The sequence below is a fragment of the Myxine glutinosa genome, chromosome 3 (genome assembly GCF_964187855.1).
Source record: "Myxine glutinosa chromosome 3, kmMyxGlut1.1, whole genome shotgun sequence".
Classification (NCBI taxonomy): Eukaryota; Metazoa; Chordata; class Myxini; order Myxiniformes; family Myxinidae; genus Myxine; species Myxine glutinosa.
The window spans coordinates 140,801,943-140,824,588 of record NC_136263.1 but is presented as its reverse complement, the minus strand read 5'-3'; the positions used below and the strand labels follow the sequence as shown (position 1 = coordinate 140,824,588).

The 22,646-nt window shown below is 40.9% G+C and overlaps 1 protein-coding gene across 11 annotated transcripts in view; it reads left to right on the top strand.

Annotated features, from left to right (window-relative positions):
• LOC137423159 (CD166 antigen) overlaps positions 1 to 22,646 on the top strand; it is a 292,494-nt gene that overhangs the window by 51,556 nt on the left and 218,292 nt on the right. For 4 of the 11 annotated variants that reach the window (XM_078774646.1, XM_078774644.1, XM_078774643.1 and 1 more), the window contains exon 2: positions 17,109 to 17,245. In XM_078774646.1, the coding sequence (XP_078630772.1) occupies positions 17,109 to 17,245 (137 nt within the window). Of the gene's footprint in view, positions 1 to 4,766; positions 4,952 to 17,108; positions 17,246 to 22,646 lie in introns of those variants that run through there. The other 7 variants (XM_078774648.1, XM_078774647.1, XM_068110008.2 and 4 more) reach the window with 5 other exon arrangements.

The following is a 22,646-nucleotide window of genomic DNA, read 5'->3' as shown; positions in this document are numbered from 1 at the left end:
TCAAATAAAATTAACACCCACAACACAGTCCGTGAACTCTTAATTCCATTGAGACTGCTGAGGCCTCTCAGACCTTTGACGACCCCTAAGTCCCCCAATACCCTTAAGACCATCAAGACCACTGAAGACCCAAAATACCTTAAAGACCCTGAAGACCCAAAATACCCCAAAGACCCAAAATACCCTGAAGACCCCAAATACCCCGAAGCCCCCAAAGATGGCAAAGACCCAAAACACCCCAAAAACCCAAAATACCCTTTAAGGCCCTGAGGATCCAAAAGTCCCTGAAGACCCAAAACACCCCAAAGACCCAGAAGACCCAAAACACCCCGAAGATCCAAAATACCCCGAAGACCCTGAAACCCCGAAGACTGAAAATACCCCCGAATACCCAAAAGATCCCAAAGACCCAAAACACCCTGAAGACCCAAAACACCCTGAATACCACAAAGACTCATATTAACCATGAAGACCCAAAAACACACCAAAGACCCAAAATACCCATAAAGGCCCAGAGGATCCAAGAGACCTTGAATACCCAAAACACCCCAAAGACCCAAAACACCCCGAAGACCCAAAAGACCCCAAAGGACCCAAAAGCAAATTCTTTGGGAAAGACCCAAAACACCCCATAGACCCAAAGGACCCTGAAGACCCGAAACACCATGAAAACCCACAACACCCTGAACACCCCAAAATACCCTTAAATGCCCTGAAGAACCAAAATACCCCAAAGACCCTTAAAGACCCAGAGGAACCAAAAGACCCTTAAGACCCAAAAGCCCCTGAAGACACCAAAGACCCAGAAGACCCAAAATACCCCAAAGACCCAAAACACCCCACAGACCCAAAACACCCTTGAAGGCCCAGAGGATCCAAAAAACCCTGAAGACCCAAATGGCCCTGAAGACCCAAAACACCATGAAGAGCCAAAAGACCCAAAAGACACGAAAATGGTCAAATATGCCTCTCTCTTTGAAACGACGTGTGGGTGAAGCACGCAGAGCGTGCCTAGTCACACTAGTATATATATATATATATTTTTTTTTTTTAAATAAATACATTCCCCCATTTTTCTTTTATTGCCATTGGGATATCCCTGAGCCTGCCACATTGTTCTCATGCCTGCTTCTACCCTCATTCCCCCAAATAATTTGTCATTTGGATGGATATATTTGGTCTGGGATTGATGTGGCACAGACAGGATGGGATGAATGGCCCCCTCCTGCTTCTAGTTTCCTTGTTATTCCTCGTTATTGGTATTGCATCACAACTCACCATCTTGTCTTCCATGTCCCTTGTCCGCATATGTAGCCTTGAGAATGATTTCAATTTCCAATATATTATTTGAAAATTTTGTGTGAATGTTGAACATTGCTCTAAGATTTTCATCAGCATCCTAACAATGGGAATATGGGCAACGAGCATTTGGTGAAATTTCTTACAATGCTGTGTTGGCTTGTATCCCTTGTTCCGATAAGCTGTGATTGCTCTCCGTCACCGAGGCCAAATGAATTCCAAAATCCTGCCCGATCTCGCCCTATAAAGTCCAACCGCCATATTGGGGCTCCGAAACCTCATCGCCCACCTTCTGTCAATGGTCCACGGAAAAGCCTAAAAATGCCCACTATAGATAGCTGGCAACATGACAGAAACAAAAGTTATAACAGGGAATGAATATCCAGTTCCTTTCCCAAACGGAATCTGTTGATGTTAGTAAGCATTTCCTAGATCAGACTTGCCATATTCCTTACTCACCAATGGACAGCCCATGCCAGAATGAAATTACAATGACTAATAGCGCTAACCTAAAGCACATCATTTTGGCTGATTGTTTGCAACTGTGCAGCTAATTCCCTGTGTGCAAAACATCTGCAGTGTCTGCGTATAAATGCAGACAAGGTGCACAACTTTGATGTTCTTTTGAACTTCCTTGTTTGTAACGTTACTTCCTCCTGTTGACTGTTCATCGCACACTACAAACATGGAAACTTTCAAGCAAAAACACTTTTGGGATTGATTTATCAAGCCCTTTGGAATTGCCTTGTCTTGTTTGATATCTGCCTAATCCCGAACTAACCATGTCAAAGTTTTCGTGCTCACGTGCCCAGTTCCTATTTTCTTAAAAATGCACATTTTATTACCTCTGCAACCGAAGGTGGATGAATGTTGTGTTTTCACCCCTGTCTGTCTGTTTGTTTATCCATCTGTTTGAGAGCAGGATGTCTCAAAGCTGTGGACGGATTCGGACGAAATTTGGCAGAGATGTAGCGTATGTCACAAGGACAAAATGTTTAGATTTTGGTGAAGATCCCGATTCGGATCCGGCTGGTAGAATTTTTAAGTGATTCTTCAGCATTGGGACATATGGCCAAAAACTATACATTGCGGGGATATCTCAAAAAGTTGCGGATGGATTTGGACGAAACTTGGTGGACAGGTTGGGTGTCTGACAAGGAAGAATCGATTCAATTTTAGTGAAGATCTGAATATGTATTCGGATATGAGAATTATTTAATTTTTTAAGTGATTCTTCAGCATTGGGAGATGGGGCCAAAAACGATACATAGCAGGATATCTCAAAAAGTTGCGGACGGATTCGGTTGAAACTTGGAGGACAGGCTGGATATGTGAAAACGATGAAGTGATTCAATTTTGGTCTGGATCTGAATTCATATTGGAGAATGTCAAAAAACATTTCAAGTGATTCTTCACTATTGAGAGATGGGGCCAAAAACGATATACAGTATAGCATGATATTTGAAAAAGTTGTGGAAGGATTATGACAACACTTGGTGGATGAGTTTGTGAGGTGACGAGAACAAGCCGATTAGATTTTGGTTTAGGTCCGAATCCAGATCCAGCCTATCAGGGGGATAGAAAATGTAAAGTGTTCACCTTGGCAGAGGTATGCACTCTACCAAGTGACAACTAGATCTACTTGTCTTTTTGTCCCCCGTCGCACAGCGGAGCGAAAGGGGGACTATGGTTTTCCCCTCCGTCCGTCCGTCCGTGCGTGTGTGTTTGCGTGCGGGCGTGCGTGCGTGCGTGCAGGCGTGCGTGCGTGCGTGCGTAAGCGAAGGACCGCATTCGAATTTGGTGTGTGGGTGCAACCCACGTCAAAATCCAAGATGGCCGCCGCCATGTATGTCTGATGCCATGTATGTCTGAACCTTGTGAGATGAATATCTTGAAAAATAAGCGAAGTACCAACTTCTAATCTGGTGTGTGGGTGTATCTCGGCAGAAGGAAGAACGCTATTGAAAATGGGGTCGCCACTTCAAAATCCAAGATGGCCGCCACCATATATATGTCTGAACTTTGTGAGCGAAATATCTCGAAAAAGAAGCGAAGTACCAACTTCTAATCTGGTGTGTGGGTGTATCTAGGCACAAGCAAGAACGCTGTTTAAAATTGGGTCGCCACGTCAAAATCCAAGATGGCCGCCGCCATGTATGTCTGAACCTTGTGAGATGAATATCTTGAAAAATAAGCGAAGTACCAACTTCTAATTTGGTGTGTGGGTGTATCTCGTCATAAGGAAGAACGCTGTTGAAAATTAGGTCGCCCCGTCAAAATCCAAGATGGCCGCCACCATATATATATGTCTGAACCTTGTGAGCGAAATATCATATCATAGCATGTTTTCTGCGTCTTCCACTTTGTCAACTCACATCACTTCACCGACGGGGGACCTCAGCGTAACGATTGTTATCTATCTATCTTTCTCTCTGATCACATATTTATTTAATGCATTCTTGTGTCATTTGATAGTGTGATGTCACTTCCCAAGCTAACTCAAAACAATGTCACATTTGAAAAAAATGTTTGAGCTAAATATTATGAAAACATTATTACCCTCGCCTGATGAGAGGGTATTGCATTTGAGTCCATTTGTCTGTCTGTTTGTCTGTTTGTTTGTCTGTCTGTTTGTTTGTCTGCACAGAATAAATATGATTTTCTCTGCAACCGTTGGTCCGATTGACAGGAACTTTTCACCACAGGTGCAACTCCACCTGTATAATTTTTTAATGATAATTATGACGTCATAGGTCACGTGGTATGGGCACCATCTTGGAAAACGATGAAGTGACAAAGAATTGGTGGACGAATTGGTTCGGTGATAAGAACAAGCCGATTAGATTTTGGTTCGAGCTAGCTCGACGCAGTAGTAGTAGTAGTAGATTTTGGTTCAGGCCCGAATCCAGATCCGACCCATCAGTGGGATACAAAACAAACTGTTCAGCCTGGCGGAGGTATGCGCTCTACCGAGTGCTGTTCTGGTATTATTGTGTTAGATGTGTTGACATCCAAAGGGCAACACAGTTAGATGTGAAGTGACACGTCATGCTATCAAACGAGCCAGGAATGCACGAAAATGCTGAATATATATATATAGTAATTTCCAAGGTTCCATTATGAGGAGGAAACACTTGCATGGTTGCACAGTGATTTTGAGGATTTCAGGATGACGATGGATTGATGCATTGCTTTGAACAAGTGTTTGGTGTCTTATTTGGACAAAATGACCAAAATAAATCCTCAAACCATGTTCCGCAACAGTTTGTCAGGGTGGCATAAGATCATCTTGCTTTTGATCTTCGTGGAAACGCCTCTCTTTCCACCAGACAGTTTCTGGCATTAATAACCCATCCATCCGCAGCCACAACGACAAACTCCTTCAGCTTCAGCTGAGACTGTGACCTCAAACAGGAGTCTCCACCCATGTATCTTCATTCCAGATTGTTATTATTGGGCACTGGCGTGTCCGAAACGAAAATTCCCTCTTCGGCAAACCGTTAGTGGATTTACTTCGGAACATCGTTTTGTTCATGCAAGCCAAGGATCTGAGATTGTGATGCAGTGTTATGGTCATGCCAAGTCCAGGAAAGAATGATCACAACACCGAGAAATTATTTCTTCTTTCTGTGGCTGTTTCTCTGCTGTAGAGGTAAGTTCCTTGCTGCGATCTTTTTTGAAGCACACTAAAACTTTTTGGAAGCAATTGAAACATCCTGTTTGATAATGCCAAATCCTTAAGTCATTGGTGGCATTCTAAGTCTTGGAAATAATATGGTTATTGTGTCGTGGAAGAGGGAGGGGTGGGGGACAAAACCATGTACCATATAAAACGCAATTTCAGTTTTTGTGTTTGTACAGATGTCTGTCCCCCTTCATAAGGACGATTTGAGTCGGGTTTTAAAGGCCAATCTTTTAACAGGAATGTGTGTTCACTATGGTTTATTTTTCGAGGAAAAAACAAACTCGAAAACATTTTCCATAAAAGAGTAATTATGTCTCTTCTATTGGAATTGTACAATTGGCGGCTTACAAACCGAGCCTCAGGGGCGGCGTACAGAAGCGTTTTTTTAAAAAAATAACAATAAATACAAGGTGCAGGGAGGTGAAATTCACTGCACGTGATGTGCAACGCATGCAGAGTAAAACGAGTGTTCATTTACTTCTGTACGATGGCTAATAAATACGATATAAACACACCTGCCACCATGCCGAGGCTTCAGAATTTGGCACGCTCACGAGACTGCACCGTCGAATAAACTGTTCCAACCCGTTATTTTTGACGGCTTTTTTTTTTACGAGTAGGTGAATAACTGTTAAACTCATGTGATGAAATCACCATCACTTTTTACACATAGTCGTGCCTGATAAGCATGGAATGTGAAACATCATTATTTAATTTTGCTGTAAAAGATTTACTTTGCGGGTGCATTATTTCAGACAATGATCAAGTTGAAGTTTTGCAGTCCAACTGTTGCCAACAAATAATTGTTAGATTTTGTAGCTGCTCAAACTTTACTCGCCTTTTTGATGCAACTGTGAGCTGCCTTTTAGAATATAACCACTAGTTTTATGAAGGAAAACACAAACGATGTAATTGGCCATTCCCACAACGAGTGCACAATAGGGCTTACCTTCTATAGTTTTTCTTGGTTGTTTTATGCAGCTTTCTTTGACGAGAAGAGCATGGGGGTTAATTTATTTGATAATCTCAACCACCTGGGTTAATTGATTAGGTTAGAGTTGATTGGTAATTTCCTCTAAATATGAGTGAGAAATATGATTGGGGCTTGCTATTTATATGTTAACTGCTATTGGCATTGCACATGGGGCATGCTTGGGAGTGTTGTTGGTGCGTGTCTCCGTCAATGATGTCGCTGATGATTCGCCAACAAGTGATGAAACCAGTATGATGGATGAGCGGGGTGTGTAGCATTGGGATTCTCATGCATGTACTAGTGAATGTCTGCAGTTGCAGAGGAACTAGGGAAGGGTTTTAACCAGCAAAGGGCTTACGTTTGCAGCTCTTATTGGTTGATTTAAGCAGCTTTCTTTGGCTAGACTAGAAGATCATGGGGGGTCACTGAATTGATAATCCCAGCCACCTGGGGTTATTGATCCAGTGGCAGCTGATTCAATTTTGGAGGGAAGATTGTTTCTTCCCTCCAATTATGGGTGAGAGACATGATTGGGTCTTGATATATATATATATATACAACTATACAATAGCAGATAACCCTGTTCCACCAGGCTGTTGAGAGGAAATTAATTCCCAATCGGATGTGAAATCTCTAGGAAGTTTGCGAGGAATGTATTTTGACAGCAGAATGGTAGGGACCCGTGGAGGTTGTTTAATGCAAAATATTATTTCAAGTGCTCAACCCCTCCCCAACCCCCCTCCACCCAACCAAAGTTCTCAAATCCCCTCTCCCAGCTGTCTGTTTCCTCTTTATCTCCCAACCCCCTTTACTACCCCAAGTCCTCAACCCCCTTTTCCAATTCTGTCCTTTCTCTGCTCCCCCTCCCCCACTCCAGCTATGTCCTCCACTCCCCCCTTTCTTATTTCTTCATTGAGAGATAGGGCCAAAAATAATATAGAGCACGGCATATCTAAGAGTTATGGACGGATTCAGCAAAAACTTGGTGGACGGGTTGTGTGTGTGACAAGGACGTATTGATTCGATTTTGGTGAACATTTGCATCCGGATATGACAATTTTTATGCCTCCGCCCCTGAAGGTGGCCGGAGGCATTATGTTTACGGGTTGTCCGTCCGTCCGTACGGGCTAAACCTCGTTTTTCTCAGCAACCACATGTCCAATTGAGACGAAACTTTCAGGGTAAGAGTGACACCCATGCAGAATGTTTTTATGATAATTGTGATGTGATGTCATAGGTCACGTGGTATGGCAGCCATCTTGGATTAAACGGGAAAAATTAAAAAATTATTTCACAGAAACCGCTGAATGGAAATATTTGAAACTTGGCACATTGTCAAGTACTTCCAATAAAGAACAAAAACATGATAATGATGAATGTTTTTATGATAAGTAGGGGAAGTGGTATACCAGCCAAAAATGTTTTAATCCAACTCCTTATCCTAAAAATATGAAATTGCATGCACATGAAATATGACACATTGGTATTGAAATATTAAATTTATGACATCATAGGTCACATGGTTTGGCAGCCACATTGGATTTAACCTCAAACCTTAAAAAAAACATCTTCTCCCAAACCACCAAATCAATTGGCTCGAAACTTTGTGTGCCATTGACTAGGCATGGCGATTAAAAGATGATCACGAAAACATCATTGGTCACATGGTGTGGCAGCGATATTGGATTGAAGGAAAATATGAAATAATTATATCTCTGAAATGACTTACTCTATTGATGCGAAATTTTCGAAATATCACAACACCACTGTTGCATATAGTTTGAAAATGATGATGTTGTAGGTCACGTGGTTTGGCAGCCATCTTGGATAGAAAAATTAACCTTATCCGATCAACACAAAACTTCACAAACATAATCCGCTACCCATACATATACAGAGTGTACATTTTTAAGGTCACATGCCACGTGGTGTGGCAGCCATGTTAGCTTGAAAGCTGATGGTGAAAAAAATCCCTTCTCTCAAACCGCTTCACCGATCGATGTGAAACCTGTCATGGCTTGTGAAAATGTGATACTTGAAAACAGCTGAAGGCTCTGCCTTCATTAGGCTCTGCCTGTCTGTCCATTCATCCGTCCATCCGGCTGCAATGGTATCTCCTAAACGGTTGTGCAGATATTCACCAAACTTGGTAGTTATGATCACCGTATGGCATAAATGTGCAAGATCAGTATCATTTTTGGCTCCACCCCTTAGGACAGGGTTAAAAGGTCAAATATGAAAAATGTAATGTTATTTGCAATGAAAATGAAAATGCAATGACTAACTACAGCTCACAGATCTAAGTCTAAGTTGGACATGCAACACACAGCACTGTCTGTTGTTCGATGGATTGCCCTAAATCCTTCATCAAATTTCCGTAGGTGACACTCATTCACAATGTGATGAAGAGTATAATCTGGGTGACCATAGTGATATGCTGGGCTCTCTTTGATATTCAATTCGTGAAGGTGGTGTGATGTCCTTGCATGGAGAGTATGGATCCTGTTGAGCGAAAACCACGTTTCTGGAGGAGGTCGAAACATGGAGGGTTTTTTGTCAGAACACTCAACAGTTCTTTGTTAGCAATGCTGTTGTCTGCCCAGTGATTTTGCCAATTTCCTTTGTGTTAAACCCTGCATCACTGAAAACATTTGCAGAGCCTCAGCAAGGTTTTGTGACTTGAATCGCATACTTGGTAGATTCTGCAGGTCTTCATGGATTGGAAGCTTTGGGTTGGCTTTGATGCAGTCAAACTCTCTCAGCATTCTTTTCTTCCAATCAGGGTGAGATGTTAGACAGGACTGGCAGCCACTGCATGGGTGTTGATTTCAGTGTACCACTGATTATCCACATCAGTGTTTTCAATACAATGTCCAAGTGTTTTCTGTGGCTGCTCTCTGTCCAACCAGGAGAACAGTTTTTCACTGCAGAGTACACTAGAGCAAGGCTATCCAAGTGAAGAGTGTTTGCACTTGATCCCCGGGTCCTGATGATGTTTACCCTGGTCTTGATCTTTTCTTTGACCCGTTTTATGCATTCGTGGAACGTGAGACTGTGATCAAGGGTGATTCCAAGGTACATGGAGAATGGTTCATTCTTGACTGGTTTGCCGCAAAAGAAAACCAAGAGTTTGCTGTTGGCCAGTCGGTTTCTGAGATGGAAAGTGTAAACTGTCGTCTTGGATGGGTTTGGGTGGAGACTGGTTTGGTACCAGTAGATGAAGTATTGCTCCATTACCTTAAGTTCTGGGATGGCGTACTGCTGAGATTTTCAAGGTTCATTGCTTGGGTAGCAAAGGTAAGATCATCTGCATAGGCAAACTTCTTGGAGGTGGTACAAGGCATGTCACTCACATATATATTGAAGAGGGCTGGAGCGAAGATAGACCCTTGGGGAAGACCATCATTTAGAGTCTTTATGGAGCTTGCTTGCTTTCTGAGGGAAACCCTATATCTTCGATTGCTAAGCATAGAAGCTCCAACAAGGCCTCCAAACCAATACTGCAATTACGGGCACATGTTAAAATTTAAAAAAAAAACTTTGTACATCCAATCAATATGTGGGGATGCATGAAGCATGTAACGATTTTTTGGATTTCACCACTACATGGGTGTTGTGTTGGGTTCATGCCTCATGCGTTGAAGACTTATGGTCACAGGGGTCAAAACAGAAATTTTTAAAACTCACATTTGATATTGGGTCATTTCTGGTGGAACCTTTTGCCACATTTTCAACTTTGCTTAAGGTGGGAAGCGTGGGGATTTGCGATAACATGACTCCACTCGAGTTATAGTTATTATTTACTGGTACTACGTTTTAACAGAATAAATGAAGGGTGAATACATTTGAGGGAAAGATAAAAATTGATGTGAACAGTCTGACTGTGCTCTGGAGTGCTCATGTTGGAACAACACTGTTGGAAAAAGATTGACTCAAACATATTCCCGAAACAAACTAAATCATTCCCAAATGGAGTCGAGGCAGTTATTAAGGCAAAAGGGGGTCGCACTGATTATTGATTATACGTAAAGACAGATTTGCTTTTCCCATTACAATAAGTGTTGTTATCCGAAATCACTCAATCCCAAAGATGTCATTGAAATCCCTTGAAATTGCTTTTGGTTGTTTACGAGTATTTAATGATGTACGAGTATTTAGTTATCATGTCTCAATTAATAAATTTCCTTCTGGACGCGTACTTTTGCAACCCAATGTATATCATATGTATATATGATAGCCTGGTGTTGGCTTAGCGGTTAGGGTGCCGGCTTGGGATCCTAGGATCCTGGGTTCGAATCCCGGTCGATTGCTGAATTAACGCCAGGGGGGTTGACTCAGCCTGTCATCCTTCCGGGGTCGGCAAATTGAGTACCAGCTTGCTGGGATGAATGATCCCCGTGTGTATCCCGGGTTAGAATAGATACACCGTATCCCTGTGCATCGAAGAGCGTGACCAAGGGTTGGCGTCAGGAGGGGCATCCGGCCATAAAAACATTGCCTCAAACAGGGAACCATGATTGTCATGGGGCCCGCAAGGATAACCCCCGCTCTAGCGGGGAAAATGGCCTTAAAACGATCATTCATTCATTCATTCATATATATATATATATGTATGTATATATGTATGTATATATAAAAAAAAAATATATATATATACAGTGCATTCAGAAAGTATTCAGACCCATTCACTTTTTTCACATTTTGTTATGTTGCAGCCTTATACAGAAATCGTTTAAATTCATTTTTTCCCTCATCAATCTACACTCAATACCCCATAATGACAAAGAGAAAACAGGATTTTAGAAAGTTTTGCAAATTTATTAAAAAGAAAAAACTGAAATATCACATTGACATAAGTATTCAGACTCTTTGCTATGACACTTGAAATTTAGCTCAGGTGCCTCCCATTTCTCTTGATCATCTTTGAGATGTTTCTACACCTTGATTGGGGTCAACCTGTGGTAAATTCAATTGATTGGACATGATTTGGAAAGGCACACACCTGTCTATGTAAGGTCTCACAGCTGACAATGCATATCAGAGCAAAAACCAAGCCATGAGGTCGAAGGAACTGCCTGCAGAGCTCAGAGACAGGATTGTGTCGAGGCACAGATCTGGGGAAGCCTACAAAAAAAATCTCCACTGCATTGAAGGTTCCCAAGAGCACAGTGGCCTCCATAGTTCTTAAATGGAAGAAGTTTGGAACAACCAGGACTCTTCCTGGAGCTGGCCGCCCGGCCAAACTGAGCAATCGGGGGAGAAGGGCCTTGGTAAGAGAGGTGACCAAGAACCCGATGGTCACTCTGGCTGAGCTCCAGAGATCCTGTGTGAAGATGGGAGAAACTTCCAGAAGGACAACCATCACTACAACACTCCACCAATCTAGGATTTATGGCAAAATGGCCAGACGGAAACCTCTCCTCAGTCAAAGACACATGAAAGCCCGCTTGGAGTTTGCAAAAAAGCACCTAAAGGGCTCTCAGACTGTGAGAAACAAGATTCTGTGGGCTTTTTCCAGAAAATTGTTGTAGTTAAAAAATATTTTGGTATCGACAAATGTATGTCTTTGGTTTGCAGTGGAACAAAACAAAAAAGCTGAAAAAATTCTTAAATCTTAGCTTATTCCACACAGAAATCCTAAAATGGCCCAGACAATATTATTATTATTATTATTATTTTTTTTGTATACTGAATCGAGGCTCGTGAAAGAGCTGACATTTACTTCACAAACAAATCAACCAGACAAACAAAATATATAAAAAGAGGGAGCGGAAGACAAGAGAATGGGAAGCACACAAACACTTGAGAGCACACAACATTTAAGAGCAGGGAGATGTGTGGGAGATGTGTGGGAGGGAGAGGGCTTGGGGGGAGGAGGCGTGGGAAGGGGGGGGGGGGGGAGGCGGGAGAAGTATAAAACACAAGGACACCAAGGACTTCCAGGACAGAAGTTGGTATTTCAAAAAGTGGAATTGGGGTGAAATTATCCGGGATAGAAAAGATCAAGGTTTTGGATGGGGGAAGATAAGAGATGGTGGTGAACAGCTGTTTTAAAGACCTGGAGGGTGGAGTGGGATTGAAGAGAGTGAGGGAGTTTGTTCCAGAGGCGAGAGAAAAGAGGAATGAAAGAGTGAAGGTGAGCAGAGAGTCTTGATTTTGGCAGTTTAACCATAAGAGGGTTGCAGGCAGATCTTGTGCGACCTGTAGGAATATTTGCGGGACAGAGCCCAGAGAGAGCTGGGGGTGGGGGGGGGGGGGGGGGCAAGGCCAGAAAGGAGTCGGTAGAAAACGGAAAGACCACCAACCTGTCTGCAGTGAGTGAGTGAGAGGCCCTTGGAGTTAGCTTCATTGCGGGAGATTCCAATGATTCTGAATGCATTGCTTTCAACAGCGTGAAGACGAGCTAGGTGTGAGGCAGGAGCACCAGCCCAGAGGGGAGAGCAGTATTCCATTGAGCTGCGGATGAAAGCCTTGTACGTGGTGAGGAGCTCAGGTGTGCCAAGGAAGGACTTCGCATGACGGAGGATGCCCAGTCGGCGACTGGCTATGGAGGCCAGATTTTAAATGTGGTTTTCCCAGGAAAGATCATGGCAGATAGTGAGACCCAAAAGTTTGAGTGACCGAACTTCTTGGAGAGGATTATTCAGAAAGTGGATGGGAGGGTTGTCCAGTCGGTCTTTTCGGAGAGACATCGTAAGAGTGTGAGATTTGTCAGGATTGAAAGACATGTTCCACTTGTTTGCCCAGTCTGTGATTTTGCCCAGGTCTGCAGAGAGTGAGGAGGCTGCAGACTGCCGATCTGAGGGATGAAGAATGGAGCGACAGAGAGTAGAGTCATCAGCAAAGAGATAGAGAGGATTTTCAAGAGAGTCGGAGAGATCATTGATGAAGACCAGAAAAAGCACAGGGCCCAGAACACTGCCTTGGGGAACTCCAGCCTGAACAGGAAGAGGAGATGAGAGAAACCCATTCAGGGCCACACGTTGACTACGACTAGAGAGGAAGTCTGCCAGCCATGCGTGGAGATTTCCATGGATACCAACAGAGGAGAGTTTGGCGAGCAGAGCGGGGTGCCAGACCGTATCGAAGGCACGTGATATGTCAAGGGAGACAGCTCTAATTTCCTGTTTGGCATTGAGGACCTCCATCCATTGCTGAGAAAGCAGTAGCAGCATGTCCAGAGCCTTTTATTTGCACCTTTTATTTGCACCTTTTAGAAGTTGTTCGAAATATTTGAGATTTCAAACAGGTGATTCTCCTTCACTTTGGAATTGAACTCACCTGTGGTGAGTTGCATGTGCTTACAATATAAAAATCACTCATTCAACCAGTTTGAGTGGAGAAGAGGAGTCATTCTGCTGTTTTTTGTCACTGTGTACCACAATGGGCATGGAGAAAAGAAAGGAAGCCAGAGAATTGTCTGAGGAGGTCAGACACAAGATTGTAGCCAAGCATGTTAAAAACATTCCCTCAAACAGGGAACCATGATAGTCATGGGGCCCGCAAGGCTAACCCCCGCTCTATCGGGGAAAATGGCCTTTAAAAAACGATCATTCATTCATTCATTTTCATTCATGGACAATCTCAAGGCCACAGTCCATCTCCAGAGACCTTGATGTTTCTGTGTCCACCGTACGCAATGTTATCAGGAAGTTTAAGGCCCATGGCACTGTTGCCAACCTCCCTGGACGTGGCCGCAAGAGAAAACTTGATCGAAGATTGCAGCAAAGGATTGTTCGAATGGTGGAGAAAGCACCTTGATCAACTGCCAAACAGATTCAAGCTGACCTTCAGACACAAGGTGTGTCTGAACGACAGTTTCAACTTGCACCATCCGTCACCAACTCAATGAAAGTGGATTCTGTGGTCGGAGACCCTGGAGGACCCCACTGTTGAGAGTGAGACAAAAGAAAGCCCGACTGGAGTTTTCCAAAACACACCTGAACAAGCCCAAATCCTTCTGGGAGAATATCCTGTGGACAGATGACACCAATTTAGAGCTTTTTGTGAAGCACATCATCTCTATGTTTACAGAAAACAAAATGAAGCCTTCGAAGAAAAGAACAGCTTCCCTACAGTCAAACATGGAGGAGGTTCAGGGATTTTTTTTGGGGTTGCTGTGCTGCGTCTGGCACTGGGTGCCTTTAATGTGTGCATGGCATCATGCAATGAGGAGATTACTAAGGCATTTTGGAGCTCAATCTTCAACCTATTGTCAGAAAGCTAGGTCTCCGTCGAAGGTCATGGGTCTTGCAGCAGGACAATGACTCCAAACACACTTCAAAAAGAACCCAAAAATGGTTCAAGACAAAACTCTGGACTGTTATGTAGTGGCCAGCAATGAGTCCAGATCTAAATCCCATTGAACACCTGTGGCGAGATCTGAAAACAGCAGTTGGGAAAAGGCACCCTTCAAATTTGGGAAAACGGGAGCACTTTGCACAAGTAGAGTGGGCCAAACTGCCAGTAGAGAGGTGTAGGAAGCTCATTCATGGCTATCGGAAGCGGTTGACTGCAGTTATTTTGTCCAAAAGCCGTGCTACCAAATATTTAGTCTCTGGTGTCAATAATTTTGTCATTGCCATTTCTTTTTATTTTCTCATTTAAAAGGATTTATTAAGTTCTGAATCAAAAACAAAGGTTCTGTAATATTAACAATGAAATAATTAATTGTGGAGACCAAATACTTTTGTTAATTTAAACTTATTTTTAGAGAAAATTGTGAGTTATTTGAAACAAGTGCAAAGGTGCCAATATTTTTGCCATGGCTGTGTTTGTGTAATGTGTGGATTCCAGGATAAATTTTATGTTGGGGTAATACCTAGTAGATTTATTGTATCACATGGTTTAATTGATCGAGTTAGGGAAGAAGGAGCAGATTAAAAAAAACATGGAGGGATGTAATGTCAATATTTTTGGCTAATATTTTTGGCCACGACTGTATACATAGAGACATAACCAGGTGTTACATGTGCTAGCCAATATAGTTGAGGACCTATGGGGGAAAGCGAATAAGGCAGCAATCCGACCTCAGGAGGGTGTTAAGTTTGCTCCAGCATGCAGCAGAGATCAGGAACCACCAGTCCGGTGTGAAAAGCAATTATTGCTGGTGCCTGAAGCAGAGTCGAAACTAAAAGTTGATCTGGATGAGAAGTTGACTTTTCTAGAAGAGGTTCTCCTGACAAATTTGCACCCCTACATGGTTGTGTAGTCAGGTGTCCAGAAGACGATGATAATCTTAGAACTCACAGTTCCATGGGAAGACTATTTTAATTGGCATTTGAAAGGAAAATGGGCAAGGTACGTAGGCAAGGTACATGTCGATCCTGTTTCCAGTAGAAGTAGGGTGCAGGGGTTTGGTGGACAGCTCTACCTTCAAACTGCTCAAGTTATTGGGAGGCACACCTTTGTTGGTGAGAAAGATAACTAAGGAAATGCAACAAACAGTTGAGAGTGCATCTGCCTTGCTTTTGCAGAAGAGAGACCGGATCTAGACCACTTCTAAGTATTCCGACGTCTGCCTGTGGTGCAGTTAACACTGCTGGGGCCGTTCATGTTTATTCCTCCTGGAAAGGTCCCTAAAGGATGTAAACCATGGATTCCAGCTGACAAGACAGGCGTCGAGCAGTGTAACATCTGCTGTACTGTATGTCTTGTTTTTTTGTATATCCACACATGTATACACAGCAACTAGTACCCCTCACCCCTCCCCAGGATTGCCTGACAGATGTCTCATCTGAGACGTTATTTAAATAATCATCCTTTGGTTGGAGTGCAGCCATAAAATTTTCCCCATCATGGCCATTCGTACGCGAATTATGTCTCGCCTTCCACACAATCACCATGCCTGTGGAAACATGAACAGCCGAAGGATTTAAAAATAAAAAAATTCCCCTCAGGATAAAGCAAATGTGAATCAAAGCGGATGCTGCATAGTTCACATGGGCAGAGGCAGTGAAGTCCCCTTTTCCCATTTAGGGGACAGCACGTCAAGTTGGAACACAATAGCCAAAGTGTGTGGGGAAAAATACTAGGAATTGCAAAGGAATTGCAAAGGAATCGTTTTTCTTGTGTAGAATGAGGATTACAATCTTCAAGATCATGTCTGTGAATGTTTTTTGAGTCATATGTGCACTCTTGTTACCCTTGGGGGAGTAGGCCATTATGTTGGCCAGTAGGCCAGAGTAGACCTTAGCTAGACCCCAGGAATTGACAAGGAGGCTACTTGAAGCAAGTAGGTCTCCAGTCCATTTCTCTACTCTCTCGGGCACAGCTCCTCGTAAAAACCCACCCTCGGGATTGAAACGAACCAGCTCGTGAATGAATGATGGAGTGAATGAGTAACGACATTGAACACAACGTGAGAGCTTTGATTTCGCTGTCCTGGCAGATGTATGACATCTGTGCCTCCTTTGTGATCAGCAAACTCGAGTATGAAAAATGAGTGAAGTTTCCTTTCTTCCTCTAAAACCTGTTTGCATATTTCACTTCCACGGGCACACTTATTCGTTCGCTCGAAAAAGCTCAGCATTCTTTGTCTTGACCAAAAGGACAAGAAAAAAAAGAGAGATAATTATGGCAAAGAAATCTGAAATGACGCTTTTTGCCCGTTAATTCACCCCAAATCCACGTTTTTCTTGAAATACCGACTTCTTTCTTTCCTGGAAGTTCTCACAGTGTCCATGTGTTTTACACTTCCCCCCCCCCCGCCTTCCTCCCCCTCTCCCTCCACCTTCCCATGCCTCCTCCCCCCAAGCCCTCGCCCTCCCAGAGATCTCCCAATGTCCCTGTTCTGTTGTACTTGTGTGCTTCCCCCTCTCTCTCCCCATCTTGTCTCCCGCTCCCTTTATTGTATGTTTCGTGTGTCCGTTTCTTTTTTGTGATTGATGTTAGCTCTTACACGAGCCTCGATCTTGTATTCGGAAAAAAACAAGAAAAATAAACAAAACATTTATTTACATTTGATAATTATTGGCAAAGAAATTTTAAATGACGCACAAACATTTATTTACATATTACATTTATTTACACAAACAACGACCTGTTGTTGTCAGGGCATATTCTAGTTTATCTGAGGGAGACAAATTCAATGTTGTTGTTATATCCTCGAGACAATGCAAGAATGAACCCAGCAGGAATGTTGTTTTGCAGGTGTGACCACTGATGTGAAAGTGACGGTACCTGAAGCCGTCGGTGCCGATCTTGGGAAGAGCCTTTTGATTCCATGTACTGCAACGCATGATGGTAAAAGCCTCGAGTCTTTATCATTCATGCTTCAGTGGTTTTCTGTAAGTGGATCGCACATCTTTGAAGCGTGATATTGAACCTTTCGTTTCACCTGTGTTGATGCAGTGGGTAGGCCTATCTGGCTAACCTGACCACCTGTCCAACTTGAACACATTTGCTTGGCAGAAATGGTCACGGTGGATAGCTGGATTTAAGTACGAATGTAACCATGGTGCTATATCTGATGTGTTCGCCCTTTAGTACTTACATTTCCATGGGGATGTAACATGAAATTGCTTTGCTTTGTTCAATTATCTTAAGGAAGACTTGTTTACTTTATCCTGAAGAATTCATCTATTATGTGTCCTGCTCTCCATATAATTGGTATCATACGAGTTCCCTTAATATAGGAGCTTCAATGCAAGAGGAGCTAGCCATTGGGCACATCAAGATTGCAAAGTGGCTGCCACCTGAGTTGTAATATGGTTGTTGGTTCGTGCTCTATCCTTTTTTAAATTCTGAGTGTCAAGCAAAGAAGCAACACGTTTAACCTTTATACGAGCCTCGACTAAGTATACAAAATTATATTTAAAAAACATACTATAAATATTATATATATATACATATATATATATATATATATATATATATATATGTATGTATATATATATATATATATATATATATATATATATATATATATATATATATATATATATATATATATATAAATAAAATATTCATGAATAATATGTTAATATTACAGATACTAATAAATAAAATAATAACAAGTAATATTAATAAATATGGTAATATGAATAATAATAATAATATATTATCTGTCCCGCAAATATTCCTTCAGGTCGCACAAGATCTGCCTGCAACCCTCTTATGGTTAAACTGCCAAAATCAAGACTCTCTGCTCACCTTCACTCCTTCATTCCTCTTTTCTCCCACCTCTGGAACAAACTCCCTCACTCTCTTCAATCCCACTCCACCCTCCAGGTCTTTAAAACAGCTGTTCACCACCATCTCTTATCTTCCCCCATCCAAAACCTTGATCTTTTCTACCCCCGCTAATTTCACCCCAAATCCACTTTTTTGAAATACCAACTTCTGTCGTGGAAGTCCTTGGTGTCCTTGTGTTTTATACTTCTCCCTCCCCCCCCCCCCCTTCCCACGCCTCCTCCCCCCAAGCCCTCTCCCTTCCACACATCTCCCTGCTCTCAAATGTTGTGTTTGTGTGCTTCCCCTTCTCTCCCCATCTTGTCTTCCGCTCCCTCTTTTTATATATCTTGTTTGTCTGGTTGATTTGTTTGTAAAGTAAATGTTAGCTCTTTCACAAGCCTCGATTCAGTATACAAAAAAATAAATAAATAATAATAATAATAATAATATGTATGGTAATATTAATAAATAAAATATTAATAATAAAATATTAAAATAAATATATTAAAAAATAAATATAATCAAAATATATATTGAAAAAACAAAAAATAAAAAAAATCTTTGGTATGATTCAATTGGGGTGCAAACCGCTGACCTCTCCGACTCAAGGCAGACACTCTAACGATTATACCACCGAGTCTGGAGTAAGCTTAGAAATTCATTCTAATTATCTAATTAGAAATCTATTAGATCCATTGGTGAAACACCAGCGCAGTCATCTTCGGAGCCTTCCAATCACCCCTTTTAGGATGAGCACTCCTGAAATAATGAAGATGACTTTCGGAAAAAATCTTCACCTTGTTGCAGAATATCTCTTCCTGGAACAATAATATGAAACTATACTATACTCAAAACTACACTCTGGTTTCTGGACTTCAGACCAGACTGGTGGGTTAAACCGGTTTTATGAGCGCTCAACCGTCCATCTTCCCTCAGAGCATATTTATTGTGTGGGCAGTAATTCGATTTGTCTGAAGGCCTTTGAGCTTCTGCATAGCCAAATGACATAGCTCGCTCTAAAGGCCGTTTTGGATGTGTCCATAATAATCTTCCTCTTTCTTTTTGGGATGCCTAAAAGGGCAAGGCATTTTCTGAAAGATGTATTGTAAAATTCTCTACTACCTATTTCTACTGGAAAGTAGTTTACAGACCATCCTCGATTTTCACAATCAGCTACCAGGTCTTTGTATTTGCCTTTCTTTCTGGCATATGCATTGGACAGGTTCTCCTCCATCGGGACTGTCAATTCAATAATGGTGACATTCTTAGTACTGCCAAATATATGGTGATATCAGGCCGTTTGGCAGTTTCCGTAATTTGTGGAGGGAACATTATTGGCTTATGGTCCTCATCCATCAGAAACATCCAATCATTAACCTTCTGTAAGATGTCCTGTGTTTCTACCTGTGGAAGTGGAAAGGCTGGATTCCTGTACGATTTACCATCAGCTGTACGGGATGCAATGATGGGAATGGAGTTTGGCTTTGATACAATACTGGTCTTCTTATTTGCATCTTTGATATAAGATCGCTCTTAGGGTTAATAAAATATGTTAATAATATTGAATAATGTAATATGTGGAATTATTAATATAATATGAATAAATAAAATTAATAATATTAATGAATAAAATATGATAATATTGTAATATGGTAAATATTGTAACACATATTGTAATGTCCATAATAATAACTCTTACACGAGCTCTTACACAAGCTTGGACGTTTAGCTCTTACACGAGCCTCGATCTTGAATACAGAAAAACCCCCAAAAAGAACAAAATGTAAATTTCATTTAAAATTACATTCAAATTACATTAAGAAAAAACAAACATTTAATTACATTAAAAATTGCATTTAAATGTATAATGTAAGTGTTAAATGTAAATGTAAATAATTACATTGAAATGTAAAATGTAAGTGTTAAATGTAAATTTTAAAAAATTACATTTAAATTACATGAAAAAAACTTATTATTGCATTACTACAAATTGATATTACAAAGTAAACATTGTAATATGGTAATATTGCAATATTGTAATATGGTAAATATTGTAATATGGTATTACCTACACTCGCAACGGTACCCGCCCTATGGGCGGGGCTTCAATTGAGAGGCCCAAATGAAAAGGCAAAATATCAGAAATTGAAGGCGTTTTTTTATTTTTAACGATTCATATAAACATCCGTTGAATCATATCACACACAAATCATCAAAATCTAAACAGTACATCGCGCCCATTTTGAAAAAAGATTGAATTCTGCAAAACGGAAGTGGCCGCTACATGTCTTTCTCAGTCGCACGTTTATGTGTGAAGAGGGCACGCCGAATCTGTAACACGGAAGCGGCCGCTACATCCTTTTCTCAGTCGCTTTGCACACGCTCCCATGTTACTTCGGAGCCACGCATTTATATAGAAAGACTTTGTCAGGAGTCGATCGACTCTCTCCTGGTACGTAGAATAAACAGTATTTGTAGAATTTCAACAAAAGCCACATCACTGTTCATATCGGTAAATATTATTCCATCGTGTTTGGAAAAACTGGAAAATTGGAAAAAATTGGAAAAACAATATAGCCTATTTTACTCCCAGGGGTCCCAGGAATACCCACCCAAAATATCGTTGTGATCGGTTGAGCCGTTTTTGCGGTACCTTCGAACGGACGGACGGACATTTGGTGAATTATAATAAGATGGTAATATTAATAAATAAAACACTAAAAAAAATATTAAAATTAATATATTCAAAAAATAATAATAAAAAATAAAAATATATATACATATATTAAATATATATATTTCAAAAAACAAAACATTTAAAAAAATCTTTGGTATGACTCAGCTGGGATGCAAACCACTGACCTCTCCGGCTCAAAGCAGATGCTCTAACCATTACACCACAGAGTCTGGAGTAAGATTAGAAAATTGCTATTGGTAATATTAACAAGCATTCTGAGTATTGCGCTGCAATACATGTCCCCTACCAGCAGTCTATCGTCCGGAAAACTGTTGGGGAAATTACCAAGGGTTCTTTACCCACAGGTTCTGAATCGTTCCCAATCGCTAATTACCTCAGGATGGGCTCACCTGTGATTCGCACTCAGGACTTCGATTTATACACCTTGCAGACAGGTCAGCAGAAGCACGAGAAAATAAGTTGTTCATAAAGAACCTTTCGAGTCTCTATATATCAGTAATTTATTATATTTTCCGGTTCACGATCAATGATCGATGTGTATATATATGTTGCTCGGCTTGGCTCAGCCCCTCCAGAAAGCGCACGCGGTGCGGCTTGAGGAGAACTCTCGAATAAACAAGAGATATCCATTAAAAAAATATATTTTCGTTTAATTAACGATATCTCCCAAACCACGTGCCCTATCGCAAATTCCAAAAGGACATTTTAGTAGACTGACATGCTGAACAGATCTGTGAAGTTTCCCTCGATTGGATCAAAAATGAGGGAGGAGCTCGGTTTTAAAGGTTCATGCTTAAAAACGTCATAACTCTGAAACCATGTGACGCATGACGTCATGCTCGCTGACTTTTTTGTTCGTCATGGGTATGCGATTCTGCCTGCAAAGTTTGGTCTCGATCTGTTCAGCCGTTGCAGAGAAAAAGGGGTGTTTGTGTTTTCACGAAAAACAATATGGCGGCCGAACCACGTGACCTGTGACGTCATAATTACGATTAAAATATTCTACAGACCGAGTCCCTCATATGGTGAAAATTTGATCTCAATCAGTCCAATTATTGCAGAGAAAATCTTTTTTAAAGGAAATTAAAACTTAAAATGGCACTGAGATAAGGATCATCAGAATTATCAGAATTCCCAAAGTTCAAAGGGCCATAACTTTGTCAAAAATGATCTAAACGTCGCGAGGTTCGAACTTGATCTGTAACTTATCATGAGGAAACCATGTTCCAAGTTTGAAGTCATTAGCGTTCAGGGTTTAGAAAAAAAAAGTCCGGAAAACTGTTCTTTGCGTGACGGACTGACAGACTGACGGATGGAGGGACGGCGTGCAAACCTATAGTCCCCTCCGGTAGGGGACTAATAATATTGAATAATGTAATATGTGGAAATATTAATATGATATTAATAAATAAAATATGGTAATATTGTAATATGGTAAATATTGTAATAAATATTGTAATATGTTGTAATATTACAATATTATTACAAATTAATATTACATTACTAAATTATTATTACAAACAAAATTAAAATTACATTAAAAATTACATTTCAAAATTACATTTAAATTTATATTTAAATTACATAAAGAAAAAATTACATTTAATTACATTAAAAATTACATTTAAATGTAAATGTTAAATGTAAATGTAAAAAAAATTACATTTAAATTACATTTAAAAAAATTATTATTGTATTTTTACAAATTCATATTACAAAGTAAACATTGTACTATGGTAATATGGCAATATTGTAATATGGTAAATATTGTTATATGGTATTACCGATATGGTAATATTAATAAATAAAATATTAAT